This window comes from Rana temporaria, chromosome 8 (assembly GCF_905171775.1).
Source record: "Rana temporaria chromosome 8, aRanTem1.1, whole genome shotgun sequence".
In the NCBI taxonomy this organism is placed as follows: Eukaryota; Metazoa; Chordata; class Amphibia; order Anura; family Ranidae; genus Rana; species Rana temporaria.
The window spans coordinates 52,917,066-52,932,065 of record NC_053496.1 but is presented as its reverse complement, the minus strand read 5'-3'; the positions used below and the strand labels follow the sequence as shown (position 1 = coordinate 52,932,065).

Genomic DNA, 15,000 nt, shown 5'->3' with positions numbered 1-15,000 from the left:
TTGAATATGGTAGACAGATAGATACTCAAATAATATAATACAGAATATATTAAAATGAGATAACGCCATATAGAGATATTGAAATCCGATCTCTAGAAAGATAGATATTGAAACAACATATAATACAATATGAACAGAAATACAGAAGATTGATACTAGATTTGTTACAAATAACTCTAATATTTGTCCAGTCTTACAAATGGTATTATTTTGAGCTGGCTGAACTTCACTATGATAAATATTGAGGAGAAACGTGGGATTTCTTTCTCTGCTGATCCCAGACTTCTCACTACACATCTCCATAACTGACAAGCTCATTGCACTACACGTTGCTATATTCTTGGGCGATGCTTGCCATCACTTTGCACCCAGCTGGGCTGACAGTTATTGGGACAGTTATTAAACCAAGTGACCCGGCCAGTCTACCATCCCTGTGCCCCCTGCAGCCTGCACATCGCCTCCATTCACTAATACAATCACAATCGTATAGATTAGATATATATCATACAAAGGGCTGTAAGCAGCTTTCCCCCAGCCACCAGGGTGCCTCATTTTAATTAATTATCGCAGAGTGTGCTAATGTCCTGTCATCATCACTTAATGAGCACTGCTGATTGCCAGGATGTGTTTTCAGATAACACCCCATCAGATGGAATACAGGGGGGGGGGGGCATGCATGTACCCCCACATCCATTTCTCAGTCTGTCCCATTCTATCATATTTTATTATAGATATGACCTTTGTAATCAACTAAAGAGATGACTGACAACAATTCCAATAAAATATGTTCTTATTTCATTGTTTTTTTTTCTCCTTTTATGTATTTACAAACTTTAAAACCAAAAGCTTTCATCTTCTACCTTATAAAGATCTTTTGTGTTGCGAGTGATTTATAGGCCTTTATAATCTGATGTATAGAGCCGCAAGTGAAGGTTGGAACTGTTATTGTAAGTGCTATATACTCCCTCCATGCCATGGCAGAACATTACATATGTGTCACTCAGATGGCTTTGCTGTGCATTGTTCTGTGTGTGGCCAGATTTTAGTATTGATCTCTGCAAATAATAGGAAGAGAACAAAATATTGCCCTATGACTATTAATATCACAACAGTGTCAACTGGATACAAGTAATAGACTTCCACCCATTGTAGACTGACCACTGTCTAATTTTGCAGTCCCAATATGGATGTAAAAAAACTCATATTGATCAAAGTTTTCACCAATGATTCACCCAGTTTTCACACAAGGCTCGCCTAACATTCACCTAAGGTTAACACAACTTTCACATAAGGTTTGCCCAACTTTCATACAAAATTAACGCAACTTTCACCCAAGGTTGATACATTTTCTAATGGAATATAATTATACCGGCTGGTTTGCTAAAGGAGTTGAGAATATTGACTAAAATGTGAAGATTGACTACACTCAAATCATGTAAAAAAGCAAATGCCTGTTTATTTCAACTGCACATAAATGAATAATAGAAGTGAATGTTCACTTTTTTTTTTTCATTGGGAGGCCATTCTTAACCCCTTTAGTAAATCAGCCTCACTGTGTGAATCGTGAGTAAAAACATTGATAAACAGACCCCTTAGTAGTTTTCTTGCATGTAAATATTAAAGTTACTCTGCTAAAATGTGATTGTAGAGGATGTATATATCCGATCCTAAGAAATATAATAATTCAGGCACACATATGACACAACTTACATTTATAGTAAACACAGAGCTTAATACTGCATGCTTCCAGAACCAGATCATTTTAGGAAGTCAGACTTTGTCACATGTAGGATGCTCATTGAACAAAGAATTAATACTAGTGGTATTGGTAATGATTATGATGATAACAATAATCATCATCATCATCATTATAGTAGTTCTACTACCACTATACAAAATTGCTACTACTACTACTTTAATAATAATTGTAATAGTTATATAATCGTAGTATAACTTCTGCTAATAATAATATAGTTGTTAGTAGTAGTACTACTAGCAGTAGTGGTAGTTTTACTATTATGAGTAGTAGCAATCGTAGAACTATGCTTAATTATTAATCGTATTATTATTGTTTGTCATTATTGTTGTTGTTAATATAGTAGTAGTACTATTGATTATATTATTATTAGTAATAGTAGTTTTACCTTGCTTACGTTGGTATTATTATTGTTTATTATTTGTGTTGTTGTTATTATTTTCATTATTAGTAGTAGTATTACTATATTATTATTATTGTTAGTAGTAGTAGTATTACTATATAGTTAGTAGTAGTAGTATTACTATATAGTTAGTAGTAGTAGTAGTAGTATTACTATATTATTATTATTGTTGTTGTTGTTGTTGTTAGTAGTAGTAGTAGCATTTCCTTGCTTATATTGGTATTATTGTTTATTGTAATTGTTGTTGTTATTATTATTTTATTAGTACCAGCAGTAGTATTATTACTAGATTATTGTTATTATTATTAGTAGTAGTACTAGTAGATAAGTTCTAGCAGTAGTGGTAACACATTGCTTATATTAGTATTTTTATTATTATTGTTGTCATAATTATTATTATTATTAGTACCAGCAGTAGTAGTATTACTATATTATTGTTATTATTAGTAGTAGTAGTACTAGTGAAGAAGTACTAGCAGTAGTGGTATCACCTTGCTTATATAAGTATTTTTATTGTTTATTATTATATTAGTACCAGCAGTAGTATTATTACTAGATTATTGTTATTATTATTAGTAGTAGTACTAGTAGATAACTTCTAGCAGTAGTGGTAACACATTGCTTATATTAGTATTTTTATTGTTTTTTTATTATTATTGTTGTCATAATTATTATTATTATTATTATTATTAGTACCAGCAGTAGTAGTATTACTATATTATTGTTATTATTATTAGTAGTAGTACTAGTGAAGAAGTACTAGCAGTAGTGGTATCACCTTGCTTATATTAGTATTTTTTATTGTTTATTATTATTGTTGTTGTCATTATTATTATTATTATTATTATTAGTAGTACCAGCAGTAGTAGTATTACTAGATTATTGTTATTATTAGTAGTAGTACTATATTATTGTTATTATTGTTATTATTAGTAGTAGTACCAGTGGAGAAGTACTAGCAGTAGTGGTATCACCTTGCTTATATTAGTATTTTTATTGTTTATTATTATATTAGTACCAGCAGTAGTATTATTACTAGATTATTGTTATTATTATTAGTAGTAGTACTAGTAGATAACTTCTAGCAGTAGTGGTAACACATTGCTTATATTAGTATTTTTATTGTTTTTTTATTATTATTGTTGTCATAATTATTATTATTATTATTATTATTAGTACCAGCAGTAGTAGTATTACTATATTATTGTTATTATTATTAGTAGTAGTACTAGTGAAGAAGTACTAGCAGTAGTGGTATCACCTTGCTTATATTAGTATTTTTTATTGTTTATTATTATTGTTGTTGTCATTATTATTATTATTATTATTATTAGTAGTACCAGCAGTAGTAGTATTACTAGATTATTGTTATTATTAGTAGTAGTACTATATTATTGTTATTATTGTTATTATTAGTAGTAGTACCAGTGGAGAAGTACTAGCAGTAGTGGTATCACCTTGCTTATATTAGTATTTTTATTGTTATTGTCATTATTATAATCATTAGCAGTGTGAGTAGTAGTACTATGATTATATCATTATTAGTACTAGTATGATTATATTATTATTATAATGACATTATTCATGATTGATGTTGTGACCTTCTTGTTGTGATAAGCGCTTTTACAGGCAGAATACACAAGCCCAGCCAGGACTCCATTGCCCCCCCTGGATGATATTCAGCAGCAGACATAAAATACTCACAGTACAGTCAGCCAGCCTGCCTCCAGATCAGCATACAGATTGCTCCCAGCCTCTGATTGGCTCCCCGCAGACCTCGCTTAGAACAGGGACAAGACAGGACTGGGCGTGGTTAGCGGCGGCTGAACCAATCAGGTTGCGAAAGCGGCAGGAAGCGCACTCTCTGCACGAGGGCGCCGCCCACTGCCAATAGAAAGGCATGGAGGTTTGGTGTGGGGCTGGGTAGATGTCAGTGAGCGGACAGTGCCTAGTGGGGCCATTTATATTCAGCCTGAGTGGAGAAGCGGGCAGACCTCTGGGTGGATTTTCTGATCAGTGTGGACAGGACTATAGGAGAAGGGGAGCAGAGAGGAGCCATGCAGTACCAGCACTCCAGCTCCTCTGCCATGGGGCTCAGTGTGCCCTTCTATGCACCCACCCCTCTGCAGGCAGTGCACCCCACACCCTTCTACATCGATGACATCCTTGGGAGGAATGCAGCTTCTAATGGGACATCTGCCATGACAGCGCCCACCATGCCATCTCCTAATTCATCCTTCACCAGCCTGGTGGCCACCTACAGGACTCCCATCTACGAACCTACCCCCATCCACCCTGCCTTCACCCACCATGCAGCCCTGGCCGCTTCCTATGGCAGCAGCACCTTCCAGAGCCCCCTCTACCCTTTCCACAGACCCATGGGGGAGTATGCCCATGCCCTCATCAGACATGACTCTCTGGGTAAGTTCCATGTTACTTGTATGATCTGTGTGTGTATGGGGGGGGGGGTCTTATGGTCTTATGATCAGATTGCAAGCCATCACAGGCCAGCCATAAATGATCAATTTATTTTCCGATCCGATAGGAATAATCGATCTATAGTCCCCAACCCAATCCATCGATATGCCACACTTGGGGAAGCCGATTGATATTAATAGTTGGAAGATACAATCTTAGATGATCATTAAATCTCTGCAATCTCATAATCTGATCGATCAAATTCATAACCAAAGCTGCCGATTTGATTTGTTTTTGGCTGAGCGACTCAGTTTGATCGAATCCGATCTAAATCGATTAGAAGGGAAGTACGTTTGCCAATTGGATCGTTTTGACTGGTTCACACATGGATTAGATAATTATGGAATCAAAGTGTGTATGATACAATTATAATATACTATCTGATTGCATAATTCCTTTCGATCTACCATCAGCTGTGCAGTGCCTGATTGGATACAATTGAAATGGATTGCTTAGCTTTGGTGATTGTACAATCCGATTGTGTAATGTATGCCCATGGTGTCCCCATAAGGACCAGGGTGTCCTCGGGTACAGTGTATTGAGGTGTTTCTTGTAAGTAGCTTCCACTGTACTACTATAGATCCCTTGGAGGAATTGAAATCTGCCTCTGTGGCTGTTTTGATTTGTACTCAGATCTTTCAGAGAGTAACCACAAAGAGCTTCTCATCACTGAGGAGGAACACGAGCAGCTTTATTTCATACAACCGAGCTGATCTAATCTGCACTTTGATGATGACAAACAAATCGGAACTACAAAAAAAAATGTAACAACCCAAATCTGATACATTAAAAGTAGGTCATGTTCTCTGTGTGCACCCTGCTGCGACAGCATCCGACACCATGCATCTGCTGTGCGATCACTGTGGATTGCATGTGTATTGCTGCTGTGTGTGTGTGTGGAAGAGTCGGGCCTACTTCATTCATAGACATTTAATATACGATTTAATAGGTTGATGCAGAGTCCAGTCACAATTAAAAAGAAGATGCCACTGATCTCTGCAATGTGGTGTCATAGGTGTCTGGACTGCACTTTGCACTGCACTGCAATGGGGTGTCATAAGTGTTTGCACTGCACTCCAATGGGGTTTTATAGGTGTCTGCACTTTGCACTGCAATGGGGTGTTATAGGTGTCTGCACTTTACACTGCACTGCAATGGGGTGGTATAGATGTCTGCACTTTGCACTGCACTGCAATGGGGTGTCATAAGTGTTTGCACTGCAATGGGGTGTCATAGGTGTCTGCACTTTGCACTGCACTGCAATGGGGTGTCATAAGTGTCTGCACTTTGCACTGCACTGCAATGGGGTGTCATAGGTGTCTGCACTTTGCACGGCACTGCAATGGGGTGTCATAGGTGTCTGCACTTTGCACTGCACTGCAATGGGGTGTCATAGGTGTCTGCACTTTGCACTGCAATGGGGTGTCATAGGTGTCTCCACTTTGCACTGCACTGCAATGGGGTGTCATAAGTGTCTGCACTTTGCACTGCAATGGGGTGTCATAGGTGTCTCCACTTTGCACTGCACTGCAATGGGGTGTCATAAGTGTCTGCACTTTGAACTGCAATGGGGTGTCATAGGTGTCTCCACTTTGCACTGCAATGGGGTGTCATAAGTGTCTGCACTTTGCACTGCACTGTAATGGGGTGTCATAGGTGTCTGCACTTTGCACTGCACTGCAAAGGGGTGTCATAAGTGTTGGCACTGCACTGCATTGGGGTGTCATAGGTGTCTCCACTTTACACTGCACTGCAATGGGGTGCTATAGATGTTTTCACTTTGCACTATTTTTGTTTTTAAATAGTTATAGTAGCTATTGGAGATTATTTTATTGACTCCCAAATTAGTAGAAAATGTTCAATTAGCTTAGTAATTTACAGATATGTTCACTTAGGATACTTAATAATACAAAAAAAAAAAAAAAAAATAGGGTAAAAAATCGACTTATCCTTGTACACGATTGGATGATTGGAACCCCATCCCATTCAAGACCATTTTCTGTTTCTTTAGTACATCAACCTCTTCAATGTGTAAAACAGTTTTCAGGAATCTTTGCTTTAAATCCACCTCTCCTGAAGGCACCCACCCTGGAATAGACACATATTCTGCATTTTATTTGTTTAAAGTAAAACATAATATGGACAGGTTTGTGTCAAAATCAGTCTTCCTTTCTTTCTTTCTTTCCTTCTTTCTTTCTTTCTTTTCTTCTTTCTTTCTTTCTTTCTTTTCTTCTTTCTTTCTTTCTTTTTATTTCTTTCTTTTTTTCTTTACACTTTACATCATGGATATATATATATATATATATACTCAGTATAAAGAGAAAGAGATAGATTATCTATAATTTCTCTATGACATGTATATAAAATACAAGAGACATATATATATATATATATATATATATATATATATATATATATATATATATATATATATATATATATATATTACATATGGTATAAATTTAAACAACAACAATACACAGTGGGATGAGTACAGGATATTTGCTTTGTGAAATACATGTCCAGTCTGCAAAGTCAATGTTAGTAAATAAGGCGAGCCTGTGTTCACTCCATCAACAATGCTGTTTTTTGAAGGATCTCTCGCACATGATTGGGTATCTACTGTGAACACATGGATATTTTATTTACCAGCATTCGCTTTACAAAGTTAACAACCTCTTCCACTCCTTTAGTACATCATTCTCCCTTCCTGTACTGTTTAGACAGGTGCTCTTTAAGCTCCTAGAATACATGACTTTTGGGTCTGCTGGTGAGAGATGAAACCAGAGCAGCTCGGTTTCCAGGGACAGTCATCAGAGGCATAGCATGTCCCTGGAAGTATAGAAGGATGTCTATAGGTGATATATATGTGATGGGCCAGGTTTTCAGGGTTTCAAGGGGCAGTTATCAGAGGCATAGAATGTCCCTGGAAGTAGGAGGATGTCTATAGGTGATATATATGTGTGATGGGCCAGGTTTTCAGGGTTTCCAGGGACAGTCATCTGAGGCATAGACTGTCCCTGGAAGTAGGAAGGTTGTCTATAGGTGATATATATGTGATGGGCCAGGTTTTCAGTGTTTCAAGGGGCAGTTATCAGAGGCATAGAATGTCCCTGGAAGTAGGAGGGTTGTCTATAGGTGATATATATGTGTGATGGGCCAGGTTTTCAGGGTTTTCAGAGGCAGTCATCAGAGGCATAGCATGTCCCTGGAAGTAGGAGGGTTGTCTATAGGTGATATATGTGTGTGATGGGCCAGTTTTCAGGGTTTACAGGGGCAGTCATCAGAGGCAAAGCATGTCCCTGGAAGTAGGAGGGTTGTTTATGTGATATATGTGTGTGATGGGCCAGGTTTTCAGGTTTTCAGGGGCAGTCATCAGAGGCATAGAATGTCCCTGGAAGTAGGAGGGTTGTCTATAGGTGATATATGTGTGTGATGGGCCAGGTTTTCAGGGTTTCCAGGGGCATAGCATGTCCCTGGAAGTAGGAAGGTTTCTATAGGTCATATATGTGTATAATGGGTCAGGGTTGCAGGGATGCTGAGCTGTGTCTGGTTCCTGTGGCTGGTCCCTAGGGGTGAAGCTGAACAAGCAATGCCTTGGCTATTAGTCGGGACTGGTCGCAGAGGTGCAGACTGACCCCTTTCCGTTCATACAGGAAACCTTGAGCTCTTGATAGGAGTAAATCTGGCCTCAGAAGCTGTTAAGTGTTTTCCTGGCTGCCTCTTCCTCGGAATTCGTGCACACTGTTGATTATTTTATCGACATCCTCAATACAGACAAATTCAGGAAACACTCGGCTTCTGATAGCCAGGATCCGTTTTTCTGATATTGTTCATTTCCTCTGTGTGGGATGAGACGATGCAGTGGCTAAAATAACCAGTTGCTTCCTATTTTTCTAAGGGCTGTGTTTTTTTACACAGTTCCAACTGACGCAAGCAGAGCCTTTCACAAGACAGCTGAACCGCAATGGTCAGGCCAGGGGTTAGTCTGCTGCAACTGTGTACAAAGGACTGCCAACTGCAGTAACCCATAGCAACCAAACCACCATGACTCCTTCTACACATACATGGGTATATGGGCACAGAGAGCAGATCTATGCAAAATGTGCCATGTACACATAGTTCTTCTTGCCCCTAGTAAACATCTGGAATCCTACTTTAATTGTTAGGCGTGAACAGCAAAATGTTCCTGGTTGCCCCTAGTAAACATCCAGACTCCTACTTTGATTAAGGCTTGAACGGCAGAATATTCTTGGTTGCCCCCAGTAAACATATAGAAGCATACTTTAATTTTTAGGTTTGAACTGCAGACTATTCGTGGTTGCCCCTAGTAAATATCTAAAATCCTACTTTAATTTTTAGACTTGAACTGCAGAATATTCCTTGTTGCCCCCAGTAAATATCTAAGATGCTTCTTCAGAGTTGAACTGCAGGATATTCATTGTCGCCCCTAGTAAATATCTAGAATCCTTCTTTAATTTTTAGACTTGAACTGCGGAATATTCCTCGTTGCCCCTACTAAATATCTAGAATTCTACTTTATTTTCTTGTCTTGAACTGCAAACTACTCCTGATTCCCCCTAGTAAACATCTAGAATCCTACCTTAATTTATAGACTTGAACTGCAGAATATTCCTTGTTGCCCCTAGTAAACATCCAGAATCTTATTTTAATGAACTTTAGAATATTCCTGGTTGCCCCCAGTAAATATCTAAAATCCTATTTACATTTTTACACTGGAACTGCAGAATATTCCTGGTTGCCCCCAATAAATATCTAAAATATTATTTAATTTTTTAGACTTGAACTGCAGAATATTCCTGGTTGCCCCCAGTAAACATCTAGAATCCTATTTTATTGAACTTCAGAATATTCCTTGTTGCCCCCAGTAAACCTCTAGAATCCTATTTTAATGAACTGCAGAATATTCCTTGTTGCCCCCAGTAAACATCTAGAATTCTATTTGAATGAACTTTAGAATATTCCTGGTTGCCCCAAGTAAACATCTAGAATTCTATTTTAATGAACTTTAGAATATTCCTGGTTGCCCCCAGTAAACATCTAGAATTCTATTTTAATGAACTTTAGAATATTCCTTGTTGCCCCCAGTAAACATCCAGAATCTTATTGTAATGAACTGCAGAATATTCTTTGTTGCCCCTAGTAAATATCTAAAAAAAATCATATTTTAATGAACTGCGGAATATTCCTTGTTGCCAGTAAACATCTAGAATTCTATTTTAATGAACTTTAGAATATTCCTGGTTGCCCCTAATAAATATCTAAAATCCTATTTAACTTTGTACACTGGAACTGCAGAATATTCCTGGTTACCCCTAGTAAATATCTAAAATACTATTATAATTTTTAGACTTGAACTGCAGAATATTCCTTGTTGCCCCCAGTAAACATCTAGAATCCTATTATAATTTTTAGACTTCAAATGCAGAATATTCCTTGTTGCCCCCAGTAAACATCTAGAATCCTATTTTAATGAACTTCAGAATATTCCTTGTTGCCCCCAGTAAACATCTAGAATCATATTTTAATGAACTTTAGAATATTCCTTGTTGCCCCCAGTAAATATCTAAAATCCTATTTTCATTTTTAGACTTCAAATGCAGAATATTCCTTGTTGCCCCCAGTAAAACTGTAATTTTTAGGCTTGAATTGAAGAATATTTTTTTTTCTTGACCCTAGCAACAATGCTGACTCCTACTTTAACTTTTGCAACTGAACTGCAAAATGTTTTCCTTACATTTTCATACATGAGCTGCATAATATTTATTGTTGAGACCAGCAAACACCTAGACTCCTACTCTAATTTTTAGAACTGAAGTGCAGAATAGGGACTATCCAGGGTCTACCTTTCATTTTGTATTTTCATAATGCAGAAATAGCGGTTAGAAGCCTGCTGGTTGATAGAGTCATTAAGGGCCAGTTCACACCACACAGTGCAGTGCTTTTTTTTCTGTAGCATGGAAAGTAGGTTATATGGGTTTCAATGGGCATAGTTCACACTAGCGCATGCGTTCTGGTGCTTTTCAGTCCCAGAAAAAAAAAAAAAAAAACGCTGCTTTTTTTTCTGCACAGAATAAATCATAAAAAAAGCACCTGGGCCCAGTACAGTAAAAAAAAAAAACAGGGAAAAAAAAACAGGGAAAAAAAAAAGCATCTGGAATGAATCCAGAAATGCATAAAAAATGCCTAAAGGAGCGGATCTGGGGGATTTTTGTGTGTGATGTGAACTGGCCCTAAGCTCACAAGGTGCTATTTTAGCCATCTGACTATAATTTTAAAATTTCATTGGACTCAACTGTATTTTTAAAAAAAAAAAAAGTATTTTATCCTGGTGTGTTACCTTTGTGGAGTTTTACCTACAGCGGTCTCAGCATAGTCACACCTCTGGATTCTGAGAAACGTGGGAAATTGTTGGGCAAGTCTTGCTGTTCTTGCTAATGATTTCATGAATTCCTGCATCCTTATAATTGCACTATAGCAGCCACCTCCAATCTTGGGGTCTGCGCCAAAGATTTTCAGCAAGATTGTAAAACATATTTGACTTTTACTCTTTTAGATCTAAAATAAATATCATTTATTTATTATTTATTGTAACAAGATTGGTGGTTATGCATGTGTATCATAGAAGTGGATTTACCAAAGGAGTAGGGAATTGGACGTTCACATGGCAAAACCAACCATCCATTAACTTAAATAGGGTGAAGCTATGTTTACTTTGACAACCCCATCATGTATGTGTAAGTAAGGACACATTTCAGAAACATATTTTTGCTTGCACCCCTTTGGACAATTAAAGTGAACACATCACCAAATTTTTTATTTTGAAAAGTTAACATATTTTTTTTTTTGTAATGATATTCTCTATTGCATTGGTAAATCGCCCCTATTTATTTCATGTTTGTAATAGCTGTAGCACCATGTAATAAATTGCACTCATGCTTGCATGCATTTTTTTATTTATTTATTTTATTTATTTTATTTATTTATTTATTTATTTATTTATTTATTTATTTATTTATTTATTTTTATTTCTTAACTAATCAGTAAGCATACATACATAAAAGAGCTGCAGATATTCTTAAATCTGCAAATAGATACAGTACCTGCACAGAATATGAAACTTCTGTCAAGTATACAGTATTACTTTCAGATTCTTGTTCTGTTAACTGCCATTCCAGGCTAAAATAGGTTATTATTACAAGTGACAGTTGACAACATTCTCTCCAGTAACTGATCAGGAAGTCATCTGTGTTTTGGAAATCGTCACTCCCCACTGTAGTAGTTTCTGATTCAGGTCTGAAAAGTCATATATGAATATTATCTACAAGCAGTATATTAACCCTAAAATCTTAGAGGCTCTATAGACAGAAATTATATGAAGGTGATTTTTACAGCTACAGCGTTTATACTATGTTGACCCATGGTATTTTGGTTATATTCTATGTCTATGTTATGTTATGTCTATGTCTATGTTTGGTTATATTCTATGACTATGTATTTTGGTTATATTCTATAATGAGGAAGACAACACTGCTGGTAGATCACAAGGAAACTGACTGGTCATTGTCTGCCATAGTCCTCCCAAGAACCTGATTGTATTATGCGGTCTCAGTCTTGGCAATCGATGCCTTTTCTGACTATATTCAATTCCTAACAAGCCTAAAACAAGTTTTAAAGCTGTATGACAATCTGAAATAGAGATCAGGAAATACAGTCACGGAAGTGTGGACATCCTCTCACTTGTTACAATCTAACAGATCAGGCAATAGAACTACAAGCACCAGCATGCCTTGTCAGGTCCATGAGGCTTAAAAGGCTCCATGCACACTGGACTTTAAAAAACAAATCGCCAGTTTGGCAAAAATAAATAAATGCCCCTATAGAGTTTTTTTTTTTTTTAAATACACAGATGAGTTGAGTTTAGCGTTTATTTCTGACAGAAAGCTCCAATCAAAAAATGCAAAATGCTCAAAATATGCCTCTAATGTGTATGGACACATAAGATAACATTGAGCAGCTTCTACAGCAAAACACACAACTATATAGTAGCCATCATGTCTTCATAGCACCTTTGCGGTCATAATAATCTTGCAGCAGCTAACTGATATGTGGCATGCTGGTAAATGTAGTTGACCTGGAGTTGAATGAGATGCAACTCATACAATTAAATAATACAGTGAGATAGGAGCAGCTCCTCTAACACAAAATAACTTTATAAATTGGTTTAGATTATTCTTTTACAGAAATTATAGATAAATATGTAAACGTCTAATAGAAGATATTACAAAGTGATATTGTGTGTGTGATCGCTAATTCTCCCCAAACATCCAATAGAACAAAAAAAAACGATGCCAATAAACGCAAACAAACATCTCATGCCTATCAGAGAGATCCGTCTCCATTGAACCTATGGAATTAATTATAGGAGTTATATGAATGTTAGTCTAGAATGAAAATTTCTTCTTTACTCGTGAATGGTTTGTTTGTTTTCTGTTAAAAAAAAAAGAAAAAAGGAACCAACTTTTTCAATTGATCTTTATAAATCCACTAGAATTAAAAAAAACTTGCTGGACCCAAAGTACTTCCATCGGAGGATGATGAAGACATTGTAGAGGATATTTAATAAATATGTGACTTATTGCTATATATCTATATCTATCTACCTAGATATATATATATATATATATATATATATATATATATATATATATATATATATAGACATATATATATAGACATATATATATAGACATATATATATAGACATATATATATAGACAGATATATATAGATCTATATATATATATATATATATATATATATATATATATATATATATATATATATATATATATATATAAATAGATACATATATATATCTATATATATATATATATATCTATCTATATATATATATATCTATCTATATATAGATATAGATATATATACATCTATATATATATATATATATATATATATATATATATATATATATATATATATATATATATAAATAGATATATTTATCTATAGCTATATATATATATATATATATATATATATTTATATATATATATAGATAGATAGATAGATCTAGATATATATAGATCTATATATATATATCTATATAGATATAGATATATATAGATATCTATATATATCTATATATCTATCTATCTATCTATCTATCTATCTATCTATCTATCTATCTATCTATCTATCTATCTATCTATCTATCTATCTATCTATCTAGATATATTGTTTTACTTTTTTCTCCCACTCTTCACTTTGCTGGGTGAACAATCTCTATCCCTTTAGTAAATCAACCCCAGTGTACAGACTTATGTACAAACCTCTAGTCATTGCTGGAGCGATATACACGTACTGTGCACACAGCCACCTATGCACATTGATATACCATAGACTTCTGATTTGTCAGGTATAAATTTACCTATTTCCTAATTAAAATCAATCCACAGCTGTAAGTAAATTGTATTTCCATAACTTAATTATCTACTTCAATATAAAACCACAAATTTACTACAAAAGTTCTGTTTTGTGTATTTATCTCTTGTGTGCCTATTATTGCCATCGCCCTTTCTATGTGTCCCCACCTTTTCCAAGCAATTTCTTATTTCTATAAATAATGAATAAAATATCGAGTTCAATATCGATTACTTATTTGGAACTGATGTAAACGGTGTTTTTTTTTTTTCTCAACAATTTCTGATGGCAAAACAACCCCTGAAACTAAAATGTTACCATCATCAAAGGCTCTCAAGATGAGCTCACTGATTGATCAAAACCACTCAATACGACTTTCAGAACATTACAAAATGTATCATTATCAGTAATCTTAGCCAAGGTTTAGTTGAAAGGCTGTTTTTTTTTTTAACTGGCAGTAAATTTACCTTGTAGCTTTAGTTTACAGTATGTGTGTGTAGACAGGAATGTACCTGAACTTGCTGCACTGCTATCATATGTGGATAAGGTGTCTGATGTTCTAATATTGTTTGCAGGTAAACCTCTTTTGTGGAGCCCCTTCATCCAGAGACCCCTACACAAGAGAAAAGGTGGTCAGGTCCGGTTTTCTAATGACCAAACCATTGAGCTGGAGAAAAAGTTTGAGTCTCAGAAATACTTGTCACCACCAGAGAGGAAGAGGTTGGCCAAGATGCTGCAGCTCAGTGAGAGACAGGTAAATGAAAGGGCCCAGCTGAAATCCAAATCACAATGTTATTGCTGCAGGAAAGCCCCCTATACCCTTCTGCCTCAAGATGATAGTAATGTGGATGCCTTAAAAATAATGCTTGCAGGCCATCTGCTCATGTATGTATAGCCA

At 35.7% G+C, this 15,000-nt stretch overlaps 1 protein-coding gene across 1 annotated transcript in view; it reads left to right on the top strand.

Moving 5' to 3' along the window:
- Positions 1-4,058: 4,058 nt before the first annotated feature.
- Positions 4,059-15,000, top strand: part of HHEX (hematopoietically expressed homeobox) — a 20,558-nt gene continuing 9,616 nt past the window's right edge. The window contains exons 1-2 of the mRNA XM_040361794.1: positions 4,059-4,580; positions 14,678-14,856. Coding sequence (XP_040217728.1) covers positions 4,217-4,580; positions 14,678-14,856 — 543 coding nt within the window. The 5' untranslated portion in view covers positions 4,059-4,216. The remainder of the gene's footprint in view (positions 4,581-14,677; positions 14,857-15,000) is intronic.